Source organism: Artemia sp. Qi Xiang Cuo, chromosome 2 (assembly GCF_049724085.1).
Source record: "Artemia sp. Qi Xiang Cuo chromosome 2, ASM4972408v1, whole genome shotgun sequence".
In the NCBI taxonomy this organism is placed as follows: Eukaryota; Metazoa; Arthropoda; class Branchiopoda; order Anostraca; family Artemiidae; genus Artemia; species Artemia sp. Qi Xiang Cuo.
Genome location: NC_142795.1, coordinates 55427228 through 55447855, shown reverse-complemented (window position 1 = coordinate 55447855; position 20628 = coordinate 55427228). Strand labels below are relative to the sequence as shown.

Genomic DNA, 20628 nt, shown 5'->3' with positions numbered 1-20628 from the left:
TTAGAGTTTTGGCTACTGTTGTGCTCAGTCGCTCCTTGCTCACAATTTGTTACCATGCACCTGTTTACCATTTGTTTATAAGCTTTTCAGATTTTCTCACGCTTGTAGCCTTTGATGGGTAACATTAAGCTTTATGAATTTTACATATTTGGAATCAACGTAAATATTTAATTCTTTTGATGTACCAATTGTTATCCAAATTTCGTTTTTTAGAGTTTTGGCTACTGTTGGGCTCAGTCGCTCCTTGATCACAATTTTTTACCATGCACCTGTTTACCATTTGTTTATAAGCTTTTCAGATTTTCTCACGCTTGTAGCCTTTGATGCGTAACATTAAGCTTAATGAATTTTACATATTTGGAATCAACGTAAATATTTAATTCTTTTGATGTACCAATTGTTATCCAAGTTTCGTTTTTTAGAGTTTTGGCTACTGTTGGGCTCAGTCGCTCCTTGATCACAATTTTTTACCATGCACCTGTTTACCATCTGTTTATAAGCTTTTCATATTATCTCACGCTTGTAGCCTTGATTGGTAACATTAAGCTTAATGAATTTTACATATTTGGAATCAACGTAAATATTTAATTCTTTTGATGTACCAATTGTTATCCAAATTTCGTTTTTTAGAGTTTTTGCTACAGTTTGGCTCAGTCGCTCCTTGCTCACAATTTGTTACCATGCACCTGTTTACCATTTGTTTATAAGCTTTTCAGATTTTCTCACGCTTGTAGCCTTGATGGGTAACATTAAGCTTAATGAATTTTACATATTTGGAATCAACGTAAATATTTAATTCTTTTGATGTACCAATTGTTATCCAAATTTCGTTCTTTAGAGTTTTGGCTACTGTTGGGCTCAGTCGCTCCTTGCTCACAATTTGTTACCATGCACCTGTTTACCATTTGTTTATAAGCTTTTCAGATTTTCTCACGATTGTAGCCTTTGATGGGTAACATTAAGCTTTATGAATTTTACATATTTGGAATCAACGTAAATATTTAATTCTTTTGATGTACCAATTGTTATCCAAGTTTCGGTTTTTAGAGTTTTGGCTACTGTTGGGCTCAGTTGCTCCTTGCTCACAATTTGTTACCAAGCACCTGTTTACCATTTGTTTATAAGCTTTTCAGATTTTCTCACGCTTGTAGCCTTTGATGGGTAACATTAAGCTTAATGAATTTTACATATTTGGAATCAACGTAAATATTTAATTCTTTTGATGTACCAATTGTTATCCAAATTTCGTTTTTTAGAGTTTTGGCTACTGTTGGGCTCAGTCACTCCTTGCTCACAATTTGTTACCATGCACCTGTTTACCATTTGTTTATAAGCTTTTCAGATTTTCTCACGCTTGTAGCCTTGATGGGTAACATTAAGCTTAATGAATTTTACATATTTGGAATCAACGTAAATATTTAATTCTTTTGATGTACCAATCGTTATCAAAATTTCGTTTTTTAGAGTTTTGGCTACTGTTGGGCTCAGTCGCTCCTTGCTCACAATTTGTTACCATGCACCTGTTTACCATTTGTTTATAAGCTTTTCAGATTTTCTCACGCTTGTAGCCTTTGATGGGTAACATTAAGCTTTATGAATTTTACATATTTGGAATCAAGGTAAATATTTAATTCTTTTGATGTACCAATTGTTATCCAAATTTCGTTTTTTAGAGTTTTGGCTACAGTTGGGCTCAGTCACTCCGTGATCACAATTTTTTACCAAGCACCTGTTTACCATTTGCTTCTAAGCTTTTCAGATTTTCTCACGCTTGTAGCCTTTGATTGGTAACATTAAGCTTTATGAATTTTACATATTTGGAATCAAGGTAAATATTTAATTCTTTTTATGTACCAATTGTTATCCAAATTTCGTTTTTTAGAGTTTTGGCTACTGCTGGGCTCAGTCGCTCCTTGCTCACAATTTGTTACCATGCACCTGTTTACCATCTGTTTATAAGCTTTTCAAACTCCGTCAATTTTAATCGGCGTACTTCCAAAGTGCACGCTGTCGCTGGAAAAAATATTTTGGGGTGCATCCGCCGCCGTCTGTTTAAGATGCAATAGAGGATTGGCGCTGATTTTTTTTTTTTTACTGGCGTTGTACCGGGGTCTTAATTAATCCCTTGTTTACGCTTTGTATCATTTTGAGCGCCTCAAAATATAGGAGAATTTGCTCTAATTCATGTCGTGCGTATTCAACATCTCATCTTTAATTCCCCTTCTTCTTTTTAAAATAGACTATAAATAGCATTAGTAATTATCATATTATAACTTAAAAACTAGGTTTCATATAGGTACTTACACAGGAAATATTCTGGAGAAAATATACTACAAATAGGCAAATTGTGTAGAGAACACACATAATTACAAGAAAAACCTTAAGAATGCCATGATTTCAGAGGGGTTACTGGGCCTGGAGATCCGCCTATGGGCAGATGCCTGATGTCATGTAACGCGAAATTAGTCCAGATATGAAGACTAACGGATAATCACATCAGTTAACTTGACAGAGAAATTTGAATTGTCTTATGAAAGGCAGAACTCTTCCTAAAGTTAGAAAAGCGTCTAGTTTATCGTTTTTACTGTTTTATTTTTTTAATTCCTCTTTTTATAGTCAGCAAGATGGATACAAAAGAAGATGAAAGAATAGTGTATGTGATTTCGAAGCTCAGCAGCTCAAATCCAGAAAAAGTGCTCAGTGGGCTGATTGAAATCCGCACTCGAATAATAAAAAGCAGAGAAGGAATTGAGAAATTTCTAGAATGTGGAGGGATAGAACCAGTAATTAAGCAGCTAACGAAAACAAATCGCAAGATCATGGATGTCTCACTTAGTATCTTAGGAAATTTGGCTTTGGAACCACAAGTCCGTTCAATGGTAAACCTTTGGTGTCAACCTTAATTAATTAAATATGCTATAATTTTTTAGTATAATCACATTACCACATTTTAGTTTCATGACCGTTTTCTCACATCTTGGCCAGTGATTTAAAAGGTGGTCTGTGATTTTTTTTTTTTTTTATTTATTTATTTTTTTTTTGTAAATTAACTATTTCTTCCCACATACCTGATCTAAATATCCGTTCTAACTGTAAAGTACATAATTCTGCCCACATACCTAAACTAAGTATCTGTGCTAAACTATTCAAGCTATACTAGATTATTTGGTTCAGTTTATTTCCATAATCTTTGTGGGTTAGCATGATATCTGGGGTTTGTGATTTTTTAAAATATAATGCTGTTTGTTTTCTGGAGATCTGACCTTTTGATGCTAAAATTGGTTTCAATATATATCCAAAAGGATTAAAAAAAAATATTTTTCTCCACAAACAGCTGATAGTTAATAACAGTCAAAACCATAGAAATTATTTTCTTTTTAATTTTTCTTCTCTTCTGTAAAACTTATACACCGTGGCATAATGAAAGCCTTTTGAAATTTTGCAGCCAATGCCTGACTCAATTAGTTGAGTTTCTCTTCCTTTTTTTATACAAGGTCATGAGGCCTTTTAAATTTTCAGTAAAACTCCTCTCTTAGATTCCATTGAGCAGAAATCTAGTGCTCTTGTGCATAACCTTATCTGCTTTCAGCAGCTGTATATCTCTTTTTAGCTTTAAGGATTGAAAGCAGGGGCGTAACTTACTATGGGGCAGGGGGCTAACTGCCTCTCCCAGACCTTGATTTGCTTCCCCTCCCTCGACCCATGTTTGCCCCTCCAGCTGAAATTTGGTTTCTTCAAAAATTTTGTCAAAACTAAGATAAGCCTGCATAATTCAAGAATCAACAGAAACTTTCTTTAGTATATATTTATCTTCATATTACTATTAAGTATCTTTAAAGTGCTTTTGTAGTACTATACCTTTATGGTACTAAATGGCAGATTTTTAATTTTTTACTTCCATTTTTCGCTTGATTTGGGAAAATTGGCTCCCACTTTGGGGCCCGCCTCCCGGCGGTTGACGACATTACGCCACGGTCGAAAGGCTTACGAAAATATACTATGGCTATTCAGAAAAAAAGTAGTTTTCTGTTTGGAGCAAGAATAATTGAAAAAAGTACTACTCCTTTAAATATTCCCTGTCCAATTCGGAATACTTGTCTAATTGGTGTATCAGCTTATTAATGCCCCCTTTATTATATTCTGCTGCTTTTTTCATGTATGCATATGTTCGTTTCTTAACTTTTGTAATGCTGTTGAATCACATTCAAAAATATATTGTTAATATACCCAAAGCATGTGCTCTCTTCCATAATCAATGCAATAACATCGAAAATGTAATGTATCTTCTATTATCATTTTTTATGGCCTTATCTTGTTTTTCAGGAGTCGTTCTTAAAGAATTGGGACAAAAAGTCAATCTTGTCCATAAAGGGACACCCGTACAGGGACTTCAATTTTTATCCTGGAGAAAAGGGCAATATATGTTTCCCTAGTCCGTACAAAAGAGCAGGGCTATATGCTCCTTTTTTTTATTCTTGTCACCCGACAGGCCCAGCTGTGAGTCAGTATGTACAAAAAATTCAAGGTGAGAACTAAAACATATCTCAGATACATTTATCCATCATTTGCCAAGATACATTACATTTCTAAAGAAAAAAAGTATGACAGATACAAGTAGAATCGCTTCAGAGACTGGGAAAATAACTTTAAGTCTGATTGCAATACTTTCAAAAAATCCCCCGAATCTCCCGATTTCATTTCCTTGTCGCATCGCTACTCTAAGTATCATAGTGGCCGGAAAAACTATAATATTGTCTATAATTTTTGGCTATGTCCTTCTATCTGTGTAATTATCACGTCTGTGCTTCTTCAATTTTCGTCTCAAAAGGTGAATGAATTTAAATATTTCCAGGTTAAAAACACGTCCCTAGTTAGTCACCTCGCTCAGATTGCAAAATCCATTCGAAATGAATCGATACTATGTCGTGCTTATTGAACTATTGGCAATTTAGCTGAGGATAAGGACCTTTGCTCTGCTTTTTTTGAATACAAGACGTCCAAAATTATTATGGAGGCCATTATCGGCGGTGTACTAATAAATGAAGATCTGCCATTTTCCTCTACACGCAGGAGAACTGAAGAATACTGTTTAAAACTTGCTTGTCGTGTAGATTCCACCCATATTCAAAGTCTGAAAAATAATGGAGATGATAATAAAGAACAGACAGGAAAATTGAAAACTGAAGAAACCATTCAAATGGCAGTGTGAGCTCTCAGGTACTACCTTTTCTTTCTTTCTTTTTTGTGTTCAAAATCTATATTCAAAAAATCTGATTCCAGCAAGGATTTCATTTGACGGAGACCATAGGGAGTGGCTGCTGCTTCTGAGATTGATTTGAGAGCTTCCTCAGCAATTTGATTTCTATTACTATGTCTGTCACACTTACATTTGAATTTCAATTTACCCAAATGTGTAACAAAGCCTTCAGAAATGATTTGAGAAAGACGGCTTGTTTTACTTGTGATTCTTTTAAGTACACTACAACATCTAGGCAATGGTTGTTTCACAGCGTTGATATAAGTACTAAGTGCTTCAAGAGTTTTTAAATCACTTTTAATATCTGTTTTTCCCACTCTCCAGTGAATATTATTTAGAAGACTCAAGCTCCAATCTAAAGGAGCTGAAATACTATCATCGACAGTAATTTTGGAGCTTTTTAATGATTCTTGGCTTTGACGAATCAACTCGTCCAAATTCAAAATACTTTCATCTCTTTTTATTCTTTTCTTCTCAACTTCTGCATCCACCACACTTGATTCATCTTCACTTTCAGGTTCACTTGCATAGTCATATCTCTGAAAAACATCAGACGATGGACTGAGAGGGGGACTAGAACAGGGGCTTGATGGAGGGGAGTAATAGGAGCATCCAGGACTAGGAGAAACTGGTATACCAAAAATATTATAGACCCCAGGACTTTTCTCTCTTCTTGAACGAACTTCTTCCTCGATTGCAAGAAAGCTTGGGCTTGATATACTGAACTGTTTCTTCTTTTTGGAAAAATCTCTATCATATTCTTCATCACTTTCACTTTCTTCTACTACAGTTTCAGTTACTTCAGATTTTGGTTTTACAGTAAAGCAGCCATCAAACTCATTTTCTATCGCATAGTTTTCGATTATTTGCAACAAGCTATTATGCACACTGACTATAATATTATATATTATACACACTGACTACTGACTGGTAGAAAGCAACAGAGAAAATAAAGAATTAGGGGGGGAGGCATTCACTCGCAAGATTTCACCTATGTAGAGGAAAGAAGATAGCTTCACCTATCATTCACTAATTGGACATTCGGCAAGTCTGTGATTGAATAAGCTATTTTTCTTTCAGTCTTAATAATTAATTTTTTTTTTCTGCATTTGTAGACATAAGCATAGTGCATAGTCCTTAATAATTTTACACCTTTGTGGACTTTTCTATGTCATAAAAAGTGCTGCCTATCAAACAGTTTCTCGTAAACTGTAAGAAAAGAAACGCTGTGCTAACAGTAACCGAAAATTTTCCAGGGAATTTTATTTCCCCAGGGGTCGTAACCAGTTACATCGATGGACATAGAAGATTAGGAAAAGGCTCATATGACCTAAAATTGAAAGCTCTAGTCCTGCTTTTAAGCAGCCTACTAAAAGAGATTCTGCAACACAGAAATGTGGATCTCTGCCATTTGTCCCTTAAAATATAATTTTGGCCCAACTGGGGCCAATGTTCTACTGAGCGAAAATTCTAATACATCGAATTTAGAACAATCAAAAAGTTATATCCAATACCGAGATAGGTTCATTATTAAATTGAGCCAAAATTCTTTGTATTCAGGTTCCATAGAAGATGTTCCCGATGGGGGTTAGTTCCGTGTTAAGTATTTCTAACATGTTATGGTAACACGGTAACGCTTCTAGGAGATTAAAATAAATAGAGGATACAATTTGTGATTGAGAATCTCGGGTTGAGAGGGTTCATGTCAGTAGAAATCAAAATTCTAAAAAAGAGAATCAATGACAATTTATACATACAAGATTTTTTTTTCACTGACTCCAAACCAGGATATTTTTTAAAAATTTACCTATGAAAAATTCTTAAAACTTCGTGTAATTTTTGTAAAAGAGCGGAAAACACTGAAAACCTGCGTGTTGAAGTTGTTAAAGTTCAACATGTGCCGGAATGGAGGTTTCAAGTTCCTACAAAATTTTTTAAATTCCCGTGAAAAGTCCTTCGAATCGACATGAAAGGGATATTGACTCCTCCTCCCTAGCCTTAGACATAGATCCAGGGGGGGAGAGCAGATAGGGTTAACCCAACTCCTCTAGACTCCCAAAGAATAAACATCACTATATTCATTGTGTTTCAATTAACAATCCCGAAATAGATTAACTAGCCCACGGTACACATTGCACCCATGATTTCACTATATGCATCTATTTTGAATTAATTTGTCAGTAACATAAAACGTATCATTCTCAGTTCAAAAATAGCTCATTACGTTCACAAGTTTGAACAAGCTCCCCCTCCCAACAAAAAAAAATACCCTTGATTCGTGCCTGTCGGACACCCCTTTACACGGAAAAATATGTTTAAAATAAACATGTAATATGGGTTCTGATGGCTGGGGGGTGACACCCTTCCTGCTGTGGAAATGTTGCTTCAATGGGAAACATTAGTTTTAGAGATATCAAAGTATTGTAAAGTTGAATTCAAGAGTAAGGAAAGGTGGTCTTCATCACACTTAGAAAGCTTCTATTTTATTGTTTAAAGTAAACATACCTAAATGAGCCCTTGTTTTCAAAGTCTTTCTATACAAAAGTTAAGCTTTATCATAAAAACAGGGGAAAATGAGGGCAACAGTCTCCTCAATATTCTAATGATGGATATTATATAAAAACATACAGTAATTAAATAAAAAGGCTAACTAATAAAAAACAAGTTGTTCCTTTAATTTCCTTTTAAAGATAAATGCGCTGAACAATTTTTCAGAAAAATTTTACAGTGAGCGAGTATTGCAGAAAAATGACAGGAAAAAAAAAAGATCAACCAGTTTTTCCTATATTTCAACAGCTTTTCAAAATTAGGCAATATAACTAAAACTACTACTACTAACATCTCACTGCAGCATCAAGCTCCCTGAGTTCAACACAATTGTGCACGCTCCTCCTACGTCCCAAACTATATCCAAAATTTAATTTCCCAGTACCCACTTGAATTTATTCTTTTTTTCTAAGAAAAGAAACAAAGAGCAGGTATTAATTTTCAGACCTTTCTTAAATAAATCTAGTCACTCATTTAGTTTTTGCAACTCAGCACTAGGTTATTTTAGAGCATTAAATATCCAAAAAACAAAGCTGATTGAATTAATGTCCTATGCTTTTAAATATGCACAGAACCCACATGGGTGTAGAATAGCAAATCTTACTTCTGCTGTTCCTTGGGTATATATCAATTTTCTTCATCAGGATAGATACCCCTCCCGCTCTGAACTTGCATCGGAAGAAATCCTTTCCACTCAATTTACACAAAAGAAGTGTCGCTGTATCCCGTACTTTCAGATCTTCATTCTCACACAGCTCGAGAATTCTACTTGCTCCGTAGTCCCCACACTGCAAAACTGACAAATAGGAAATGGACAGCTGGTCTTGACAGTCATGCCTCGAGGAAAAAAGTTTGTCTTTTGCTGTTTAAACCCACTCTTCAATGTTATTATTTTCTGAAAAGTAGTGACTATACGTTTCTAAAGCGATTTTCAGAATTGCAGTACTCTCCGACTTCAATGCCTCGGTGAGAACAAGCAAAAGTCCTTCATGGAAAGTCGTCCGACTCTGGCTTTTCGTATGACCAAGTTCTCTAAAAAAAAGTAAATTTGATCTTTTATACAGTAGATAATTAATATCCTCACTATTTTCATACAATTTTTTTTTATTCTTACCACATCCTCTCAACCTTCTTGCCTTTTCTAATTAAGTTATAAAAAAAACTGTTGCTAGGAAAATAAATACAAAGTTTAGAACCTGAAACGAGCAGAAATAGTCTTATAATAAGTTAACCTTAAAACAAATAGAAACTACCGCAAATAAAAATTTGATTCGTCCCCATCAATCCCCTAATGGCTAGAGTATCATTTACCCTTCCCTGAAAACTTTCGAAAACAACCAATCACCTCTGCGGAAAAAAAAACTAAACTTCTTTAAAACAGAAATCATTCCATCGTTGTCACGCCTAAAGTCACACTTCTGAGATGAGTGCCAAAAACTGTTTACTCAGCTACACTCAAAGGGAGGATCAGCAAAGCAATGTAGATAAGGAGGATAAAGTATTACTGTACAACCGTATAAAGGCGTGCTGATCCTCTCTTTGAGAGTAGCTTAGTGATAGCCTTCTTTACCCATCCCCAGTAATGGAAGTGATAACCAATAATCAGCAAATATATTAAAAGCAAAGAGAGAAAAAGAATCTTAGTTTTGGATTTTATTTAATTTTAGGTTTTATTGATTATTTTGGATTTTATCTTTGTTTTTAGCGTTGAAGACACCTTGTTTTATACAGGTGATATATCCGCGTCGTGTTATTTTCTATTTTACTTCTACTGGTCAAAGTACCATTTGTTTTATTTATATTAATATTATTTTTCTCTATGTGGTTTTTGCAATAGCTGGCCCATTTAGGCTTTAGATCTTTCATAAGTTAATATATTCCTCAGTACAAACACACAGATATCTAAATAAATCATTTTACTTACATAGGAGATAATAAAACATTTAGGTTTTCTGGAAAGTTGGCTAGTTTTTCTTTTCTTTTTGTTTAATTAGAAAAATATTGATCTCTGCTTGATTTTAGCTGAACTTCTTGTATGAGTTAATTTATGGTCGTCTTGAGTCTTGTGTTCTCTTCTTTTAATCTATGTTCCTTTCTAGCTACGAAAGTTTTACTATAAGTTAGTAGTAGTAATATTTGCAGTGGTGTCTTAGTAGCAGCATTAACTATAGTACCAACACTAATCCTACAAAAAACAATTCCCCTAGGCTCTACTAGTTCCACCATCTCCACTACCTTCTGATCTACCGATATCTCCATATCCACGGGCATTATCTACGCTATCATACAGTTATATATAACAACTTTTACCAATAGAGTCAACACCTCTGTCCACCATAGGTACCAGACCGTCCCCAAAACTTCCTACCTCCCATCCAGCCCCTTAACTGATTTACCCATTGATCAAATGTAATCTATTACTTTCCGTTAAATCACTAACATTAATAGCCCATAAATGATCCAGATTCGAAAGGGATGTAAAATGTCTACATAAATGAGGTTAGAGGAATCAGAGCTATTGAACCTATGTGGTCCGTCTTTATGAAGTTAGCCAATCTAAACACAATTTTGGTTCAAACAAGGTGTAGCTGAATAAGGCTGAGGAAAAAACCATAAATCATTAATCAAACTCAACAACTGCTTCAAATGATGATCCAAATTAAATTACTGTACATTGAATCAGAGATGTAATCACTGTCAATTTACACTGATTACAATTATTGTTTAATTAATGTTAAATCATTAATAATACAAATTCCCAAAAGAATGCTGGTTAGAAAAGGACCAAAATATCTTTATAAAGGAGGTTGGAGAAGTAAAGACAGAGGAGCTCAATCGAATTCCACCTGAGGCCTCCAGCCACATGAAAATTATCAATCGTTGAATAATATGTATTTTATAAAGGCCTAACATGAGAAGCCAGGAGAAAAAGTAGCTCGATGGTTTTTTCAAGAATCTAATTTAATCATTGGTCAAGTTGCCAAATGGTACACAATCTTTTCACAATTGATATAATCATAATGTTTCGGTACTTAATCGCTAAATAGTAGTCGTGGTAGGAGAGGTAGAGCAGTCGTCGAAGGAGTTGTAGCACTAATCATAGTTGCAGTTTTCATTATAAGAACAATAATACATGCAGTAGGATTAGTCATGGTAGGAATAGTCATAGCGGGAATAGTGACATGGTTGATGGTAGTAGAAGCAGTGGTATTAGTCGCAATGAGATCAGTAGTGATGCTAATAGCATTCTTAGTCACTATGGCCCATACCGACATAAAAAAAAAAACTTTCAAATGCTGACCAATTGTCTGCGCTGCGCAGGTACCGATCTCCTGATTCAATGCCTTCGGCCGAGAGTACAATGCGTGCTTGGTGGCAAATCATCCGACGCTTCCCTTGCTTCCCCCCCAGATTTCTCCAAGTACCCGGAGCATATAGGCCTGCTCTTTTGTACGGACTAGGGAAACATATATTGCCCTTTTCTCCAGGATAAAAATTGAAGTCCCTGTACGGGTGTCCCTTTATGAACAAGTTTGACTTTTTGTCTCAATTCTTTAAGAACGACTCCTGAAAAACATGATAAGGCCATAAAAAATGATAATAGAAGACACATTACATTTTCGATGTTATTGCATTGATTATGGAAGAGAGCACATGCTTTGGGTATATTAACAATATATCTTAGAATGTGATTCAACAGCATTACAAAAGTTAAGAAACGAACATATGCATACATAAAAAAAGCAGCAGAATATAATAAAAGGGGCATTAATAAGCTGATACACCAATTAGACAAGTATTCCGAATTGGACAGGGAATATTTAAAGGAGTAGTACTTTTTTCAATTATTCTTGCTCCAAACAGAAAACTACTTTTTTTCTGAATAGCCATAGTATATTTTCGTAAGCCTTTCGACCGTGGCGTAATTTCGTCAAAATCCTGGAGGCGGGGGGCAAAGTTGGAGCCAATTTTCCCAAGTCAAGCGAAAAATGGAAGTAAAAAATTAAAAATCTGCCATTTAGTACCATAAAGGTATAGTACTACAAAAGCACTATAAAGATACTTAATAGTAATATGAAGATAAATATATACTAAAGAAAACTAATCCGTTTCTGTTGATTCTTGAATTATGCCGGCTTATCTTAGTTTTGACAAGATTTTTGAAGAAACTAAATTTCAGCTGGGGGGGAAACTTGGGTCGAGGGGGGCAAATCAAGGTCTGGGAGAGGCAGTTGGCCCCCTGCCCCATAGTAAGTTACACCCCTGCTTTCAATCCTTAAAGCTAAAAAGAGATATACAGCTGCTGAAAGCAGATAAGGTTATGCACAAGAGCACTAGATTTCTGCTCAATGGAATCTAAGAGAGTAGTTTTACTGAAAATTTAAAAGGCCTCATGACCTTGTATAAAAAAAGGAAGAGAAACACAACTAATTGAGTCAGGCATTGGCTGCAAAATTTCAAAAGGCTTTCATTATGCCACGGTGTATAAGTTTTACAGAAGAGAAGAAAAATTAAAAAGAAAATAATTTCTATGGTTTTGACTGTTATTAACTATCAGCTGTTTGTGGAGAAAAATATTTTTTTTTAATCCTTTTGGATATATATTGAAACCAATTTTAGCATCAAAAGGTCAGATCTCCAGAAAACAAACAGCATTATATTTTCAAAAATCACAAACCCCAGATATCATGCTAACCCACAAAGATTATGGAAATAAACTGAACCAAATAATCTAGTATAGCTTGAATAGTTTACCACAGATACTTAGCTTAGGTACGTGGGCAGAATTATGTAATTTACAGTTAGAAGGGATATTTAGATCAGGTATGTGGGAAGAAATAGGTACTTTACAAAAAAAAAAAAAAAAAAAAAAAAAAAAAAAAAAATCACAGACCACCTTTTAAATCACTCTGGCCAAGATGTGAGAAAACGGTCATGAAACTAAAATTTGGTAATCTGATTATACTAAAAAATTATAGCATATTTAATCAATTAAGGTTGACACCAAAGGTTTACCATTGAACAGACTTGTGGTTCCAAAGCCAAATTTCCTAAGATACTAAGTGAGACATCCATGATTTTGCGATTTGTTTTCGTTAGCTGCTTAATTACTGGTTCTATCCCTCCACATTCTAGAAATTTCTCAATTCCTTCTCTGCTTTTTATTATTCGAGTGCGGATTTCAATCAGCCCACTGAGCACTTTTTCTGGATTTGAGCTGCTGAGCTTCGAAATCACATACACTATTCTTTCATCTTCTTTTGTATCCATCTTGCTGACTATAAAAAGAGGAATTAAAAAAATAAAACAGTAAAAACGATAAACTAGACGCTTTTCTAACTTTAGAAGAGTTCTGCCTTTCATAAGACAATCCAAATTTCTCTGTAAAGTTAACTGATGTGATTATCCGTTAGTCTTCATATCTGGACTAATTTCGCGTTACATGACATCAGGCATCTGCCCATAGGCGGATCTCCAGGCCCAGTAACCCCTCTGAAATCATGGCATTCTTAAGGTTTTTCTTGTAATTATGTGTGTTCTCTACACAATTTGCCTATTTGTAGTATATTTTCTCCAGAATATTTCCTGTGTAAGTACCTATATGAAACCTAGTTTTTAAGTTATAATATGATAATTACTAATGCTATCTATTTTTAAAAGAAGAAGGGGAATTAAAGATGAGATATTGAATACGCACGACATGAATTAGAGCAAATTCTTCTATATTTTGAGTCGCTCAAAATGATACAAAGCGTAAACAAGGGATAATTAAGACCCCGGCACAACGCCAGTTAAAAAAAAATCAGCACCAATTCTCTATTGTATCTTAAACAGATGGCGGCGGATGCAGCCTATTGGGGTGTATGTGCGGGGTCACCACTTTTAAAGGCAAAAATAGCGCAAAAAAGGTTGCTATGCCACTTACTCGAAGGGGAGAACCCCTTGTCGGCCCAAATGTTAGTGAGATTCCCACTCTTACCCCAACGGTTCTGCAAATATCGGGTTTGGTACTACCCTATTTACAGCATATACTGTCCCAGGGTATGATTACATGATCGAGTGGTCAAATGGCCACTTTCTAAAGCCAGATGTACCCGCCTTGGGTTACGGCTAGAAAATCTCTACTCTCTCCTTGGAGGTAACAACCCTCCCTTTCAATATAATAATGACGGTACCTTGTAGCTCTATTCCTACTCTGCCTGGGTTACGGAACATAGTACACAGTTTGTAGAAAATACTTTTCTTGTATTCTTCCAAAAGGGTCACAAATACCTCAATAATATAGATTTCCCCGACTGGGGTCCAAACGCAGACTCTCTCCCCAAGTGGGGTCAAAACATAGACTAAAAGATAATAATAATTTGTACAGCACTGTTTGTATGGGTGGGACCGTCACTTGGCCCAGCCAATCAGCAATCACGCTACATTCAAACCCAATTTTACCTCTTAGATTTATCTTTCAATGACTCCCAACCAGGAAGTATATAAATAACCTTGCTTCACAGCTTACCTATTGCAAAACCACTATCGCTTAGTAACGGGAATTTAACCTCTCTTTTGAAATTACACTATAAGCAAATGTAATTAAAGAAACGAAAATAGGTCATTTATCTGAAAGGAAAAGAAACAGGGGTGGAACCCCAACACTTCCCCCCATAAGATAAATGACCGCCCATGCGCTACCGTGGTCCACCCTTAGAAACATAAACACTTAACTTCAACTTTACAAAATCCATTTGCCTTCACTCTTCCACCAGTGTCTGTGCTGCTACTTCCACCGCTTGGCACTGGAACGGTCGTCCTCGCCACGTCTCTACTGTAGGACCACCATGGTCTAAATCGCAGAGCATCCGCACTAAATTTTGAAAGTTGAAATCTTCAAGGTTCGTAGGTATTGATTGTGTTCAGCACCACTCCAAACAACAAATTTTATCGCTTTCACAAATTTACATTTGAGAGGAGCAGAGAATCAGTTTCTGGCACATGTGATGATGCCAGCCATCGTGAAAAATTGGCTGTACTAGCCTCTTAATTTCCATTTGTGGAAACAACCCCATATCTCAATCAAAAGTAATTTGCCCCTTGGCAAAATTTCAAATAATCTAATGCCGAAAATACAAAGGCCTGTGAAAACGATAAGGGTACTGGAAATGAAGTAAAATTTTTCGCGAACCATGAATCGCCTTTTTTCTGGGTTCCCTCCCCTGGGAAAATTAATATGCGTTCATGCGTTGAAGCTAATTGAAGATGGAACTTGGATACATCTCCCACTGAATACAATTTGCCGGAAATAATTGTCGATTCCCATGAAGAATAACAGCTAAAAATAGGGTTACTGAACAAAGGTTTGGGTGAAGTATGAAGTGACTGAGAGATAGTATCCCCCAAGGACTCCAGATCAGAAAGGCAAAATCTCAGTAAAGGGATTACAACTTGTCCATCAGTTGTGCATTGAGGAAAAGGGGTATATTTCGTGACGTCCCGCAGGGGATCTTCCCCAAGGGCTTCCTCCCCCTCATAAAGGATTTACATATCTTTTGAATTGATAATACTAATTTCAGATTCATTTTCAACCTTTTCCAATCGGACTCGACATTCAATATCTCCCAACTTTCCCCCAACCCGTTGTAGGTCATTCATCTCTCCTTTGTAACCATCTCCTTTTATTCCCCATGGGTCTTGACCTCTTTCCCCCCTACTGTCTATGTCTTCAAGGCACAGCCCATCCGACATTTTATTTTTTTCCCTATTATTTATGTTAGCTAGGCACAGCCCAGATAATTTTTTATTTTTCACCATTGCAGGCGGAATCTCCCAATTTTGTCTCTTTTGCATTTCTCTTTTCGTCTCTACTTTCCTCAATTTTGTCATTCGCGCAAAATAATAAATCATAGTTAAATCGGATTTGGGACTCCAGTGTCCACTATCTTTGTCTGTATTACTTCATTGTAGCTCCGTTTAATATCTCTTTTCTCTCTTTTAGTCTCCTTTATTTTTACCGCAGAAACAAATATTTCGTTATCAAATGGGAATTGAACTCCGACATTTGGTTTTCCATATTCTACCAAAATTTCTCGAACTTTCCGAGGTAAAGCGTGTACAAAAAATTTCGTCTCATTATTCTCTGGTACAATCAACGTCTCATTTTGGCCTGTACTAGTTATCGTTTCATATTCATTAAGTGTTCCCAAGTTTTCTATTATTTGTAAGTTTTCCTGAAAAATCAATTTCGCGCGTCTTTTTTTCAATATTTTGTGGTCTTTTTACTTCCGCATCTCCTTTTTGTGGATTATCAACATTTTGAACCCGAGTATCCAGTATTTCGTTTTTCCGACAGGGTGGCACAGCCCCCCAATTTGTTTTATGGGCCGGTCAACCTCCCCGCCTTGTCATTGAAGTAGCATATTCTTCCGTCGTAATGTAGTTTTGTAATTTGTCCTCTGTTAAAGAAGTCGCTTCTAACGATAGGAGATTTCTGATATCTCCAAAGTCTCCTCCTACTAAAACATCCACTGCTAGCGTAGGTACTACTTTTATCGTTTTTCTCTGGACCGTACCGTCCTTCTTTGCCTTTTCTATTCTTACCCAAGCAGACGGGCATTGGTGCTTATCTCCACAATAACGTAATGTTGTAATATTATTTTTTTGGTTTATTTCTGTTTTTTTAATTAGGTCCATTCGCACAAAAGTTTGCTCACTCCCTGGGTCAATTACCATTTCGGTCAATTTTCCGTTTAATTTTCCTTCTATTTTATTGGATTTCAAAAACTAGTCAACATTTTCTTGGTTATGTGCTATAGTCCAATTCGATTTCTTAAAGGCTAATTTCTTTTCTTTAACTCGGCAATTCGCGGAAAAACGCTCTGAGAAATCAATTTTTACAAGAATGTCATCATTTTGACTATCGAGGATTTCTTTTTTCCGGTAGGGCGGCACAGCCTTCCAATTTGTTTTATGGGCCGGTTCACCTTCCCCCGCAGTCAACAACGTATCATGTTTTCCTGTAAAAGTGTTTAATGTCTGGTAATTTTCTTTTTCTCGCGATTGATTCTTAGACAAATTATTATGGCTATCTGACAGTCTATAGGTAACTTGTGATAAAATGTCACTTTGCGAATTTCCCCAACGAGTTTTCATTAGTCTGTCAATTGTTTTTGCAACATCCTGGTAATATTTTTTATCGGCTTCCCTACGGGACTGTCTTTCTTCCTCTTTTTCTTTTCTCTTTCTTTCTTTGTTTCCTATCTTCCTCCTCTTTTTGCTCTCTGGCTTTTCTTTCAGCCTCTTCCTTTCGTTCCCTGGCTATTCTATCAGCCTCTTCTTTTCGTTCTCTATCTATCCTCTCTTTCTCTTTTTCTTGTCTATCTTTCTCTTCTTCTCGTCTATCTTTTTCAATTTTGTCCATAAAATTTTTTCCAATTTTCAATTTGTGAAGAAGTATTTCATAGGTTTGACTATCTTTTTCAAATTGATCTCTCTCATCCTGTAATTTTTTCATATATTCTCGGTGCTCTCTCTCAAAGGCCTCCATATTAGCATTTCTTTCTATTTTCCTACTTTTTCTATGGGCTTCACTCGCCCTTTTCGGTCTAGAGTTAATCTCATCTCTGTCCGACATAATATCAAAATTCCATCAAAATTGCAATTTATCTTTTCGTGAAAAATTATTTCCTTTTAATTTGTCGATTCTATGTGGGTCCTACGTGGGGGGCGCAGCCTCCCTTGTCTCACAAGTTAATTATTCGCGTGATTTATTGATTATTAAATTTTATTACTTATTATTATCCGTCTAAGCACAGCTCAGATAAAAATTTCTCTTTGCGATTTTTTTTATATATATATAGCCTCTGTAACCACAATAGGTTACTTTTGTAGGCTAAATTACTTGTCTCTTCGAAAGCGCAGAAGTCTTTTATTATCAACTCTTTTAATAATTCCTATTCTTGCTGCCACCACTTATTGGGGTGTACTTGCGGGGTCACCACTTTAAAGGCAAAAATGGCGCAAAAAAGGTTGCTGTGCCACTTACTCGAAGGGGAGAACCCCTTGTCGGCCCAAATGTTAGTGAGATTCCCGCTCTTACCCCAACGGTTCTGCAAATATCGGGTTTGGTACTACCCTATTTACAGCATACCCTGTCCCAGGGTATGATAACGCGATCGAGTGGTCAAATGGCCACTTTCTAAAGCCAGATGTACCCGCCTTGGGTTACGGCTAGAAAATCTCTACTCTCTCCTTGGAGGTAACAACCCTCCCTTTCAATATAATAATGACGGTACCTTGTAGCTATATTTCTTCCCTGCCTGGGCTACGGAAAATAGTACACAGTTTGTAGAAAATACCTTACTTGTATTCTTCCAAAAGGGTCACAAATACCACACAAATATATATATCCCCGACTGGGGTCAAAACGCAGACTCTCTCCCCAAACGGGGTCAAAACACAGACTAAAACATAATAATAATTTGTACAGCACTGTTTGTATGGTGACCGTCAATTGGCCCAGCCAATCAGCTACCTCCTCATTCAAACCCAATTTTACCTCTTAGATTTATCTTTCAATGACTCCCAACCAGGAAGTATATAAATAACCTTGCTTCACAGCTTACCTATTACAAAACCGCTATCGCTTAGTAACGGGAATTTAACCTGTCTTTTGAAATTATACTATAAGCGAATGTAATTAAAGAAACGAAAATGGGTCATTTATCTGAAAGGAAAAGAAACAGGGGTGGAACCCCAACACAGCCCAAAACATTTTTTTCTAGCGACAGCGTGCACTTTGGAAGTACGCCGATTAAAATTGACGGAGTTTGAAAAGCTTATAAACAGATGGTAAACAGGTGCATGGTAACAAATTGTGAGCAAGGAGCGACTGAGCCCAACAGTAGCCAAAACTCTAAAAAACGAAATTTGGATAACAATTGGTACATCAAAAGAATTAAATATTTACGTTGATTCCAAATATGTAAAATTCATTAAGCTTAATGTTACCCATCAAAGGCTAAAAGCGTGATAAAATATGCATGATTTTCGAGGAAGGAGGGAAACACCCATAAAAAGTCAAGCCTTCTTAATGAAAACCAAATCGTCAGATCCAGCATTTCAGAGACCCTACTGTAGAAGTTTCAAGCTTTTACCTAGTAAAATGTGGATTTTTTTATTTTTGCCAGAAGAAAGATCACGGATGCATGTTAATTATTTTCCACAGGGGTGATTTTACCGAACTATAGTCCTGGAAAATCGGGAGAGAGCTAATTCAAACGGAAATAAAAAGTTTTGTTCCCCTTTTCAAGTGACCAAAAAGACTGGAAGGCAAATTGGTCCCCATCCTGCACCCATTTTCCCCCAAAGACATCCAATCAAAATATTAGATAGGCCTTTGATCCAGCATAGATGGAAGGTCCAACAACTATGCCTTTGAGAATGACATGACCCCCCCCACAACCCGGGGGGAAAGGGCTGTAAGTTACACAATTTGCCGATTGGCTACATATATTATTTTCCAAGTGGGAAAAACACGGAATTCTTTTTGATTTGGGGAGAATTTCTTTCTGAGGGGGGGGGGGGCACGAAGAGATTTTTCCGGGGGGGATTTATACGAGGGTGGGGGGAAGGGAATTTCCTTGCATGATTTGAAAGCGGTCAAGAATCAAATTTAAAAAAAATTTCAACGGAAAGTAAGGAGCAACATTAAAACAAACAGAAATTATTCAGCATATAAGAGGACTTACCCTTCCTACGTACGCGCGCGTACGTAGGCTAACCCTAACCTAACTTAACCTAACTTAATCTAGCCTAACCTAACCTAATTTAATCTTTTTACCATGTTTAAGTTAGGTTAGGTTAGCTTATCATGAGGGCTCGTGATAAGTTTACCTAACCTAACCTAACTTAAACATTGAGAAATGTTTCTAAATATTTATTAATACTTATTTATACCTAACCTAACCTAACCTAATGTTTTTGGTGGTTAGATGAATGAACTGAATTTAAGAAAAATTAGAAATAAAGTGAAACTTTTTATCTTCATGGTAAATAGTCACAATCATAGTATAGCCATTCCTATCTTCTAGGGAAAAATTTAGACTTGAACTTTAAATTTTTTATGTCTTTGAGAAATTAGGAACTGAAATGGAAGCTTTTTCATTTTCAATGGTAAATTTCAGAATTGAGCTAACTTTTTTCTCTTCTCTAAGAAAATTCAGAAGAGAACTTGTACATTTTGCACTTCTTCGAGAAAACTCAGAATTAAAGTGGAGCTCCATATCTTCATGAAGAATATTCACAATCAAAGTATAACTTTTCCTATCCTCTATGAAAAATTTGGAACAAAGTTTAAAATTTTTTCATCTCATTGAGAAAAATCTGAATTGAAGTGGAAAATTTTATATTATTTTAGGATAATAGAATTGATCAATAACTTATTTCATTTTCATTGAGAAAATTCAGAATCGAAATTGAACTTTTCTTCTTCAGGACATATATTTGTAACAGAAATTTAAATTTTTTCATCTCTTTGAGAAAGGTCGGAATTGAATTTAAGAAAATTTAGAATTAAAGTGAAACTTTTTATCTTCATGAAAATAATCAAAATCATAGTATAACTTTTCTTATCTTCTATGGAAAAAATTAGTACTGAACTTTAAATGTTGTATGTCTTGTTGAACTTAAAACTAACGTGGAAGCTTTTTATTTTCTCTGGAGAAATTAGAATTGAATTATATTCTTTTGTAAAATTCAGAAGAGAACTTTGAATTTCTTATGTCTTTGAGGAAATAACAACTGAAGTGGAAGCTTTTTTCATTTTCATTGGTAAAATT

At 35.7% G+C, this 20628-nt stretch overlaps 1 protein-coding gene and 1 long non-coding RNA gene across 2 annotated transcripts in view; one reads left to right on the top strand and one right to left on the bottom strand.

Moving 5' to 3' along the window:
• The first annotated feature begins 2615 nt into the window (after nt 1-2615).
• LOC148955391 (uncharacterized) lies at nt 2616-5211 on the top strand. Its single transcript, XM_089108177.1, has 2 exons — nt 2616-2879; nt 4853-5211. The coding sequence occupies exons 1-2, from the start codon at nt 2625-2627 to the stop codon at nt 4934-4936; spliced, it is 339 nt and encodes a 112-aa protein (XP_088964303.1). The 5' UTR covers nt 2616-2624; the 3' UTR covers nt 4937-5211.
• Nucleotides 5212-8238: 3027 nt separating this feature from the next.
• The window catches only part of LOC148955390 (uncharacterized), a 31332-nt gene continuing 18942 nt past the window's right edge, over nt 8239-20628 (bottom strand). The window contains exons 2-3 of the long non-coding RNA XR_016143022.1: nt 12821-13083; nt 8239-8836 (exon numbers count right to left, since the gene is read on the bottom strand). This is a non-coding gene — a long non-coding RNA (uncharacterized LOC148955390). The remainder of the gene's footprint in view (nt 8837-12820; nt 13084-20628) is intronic.

Bases quoted from the DNA above. Each gene is read 5' to 3' on its own strand.
- LOC148955391 (XM_089108177.1), top strand. From the start codon at position 2,625: ATGGATACAAAAGAAGATGAAAGAATAGTGTATGTGATTTCGAAGCTC. The intron at 2,880-4,852 runs GTAAACCTTTGG...AAATATTTCCAG, and splicing joins AACCACAAGTCCGTTCAATG to GTTAAAAACACGTCCCTAGT.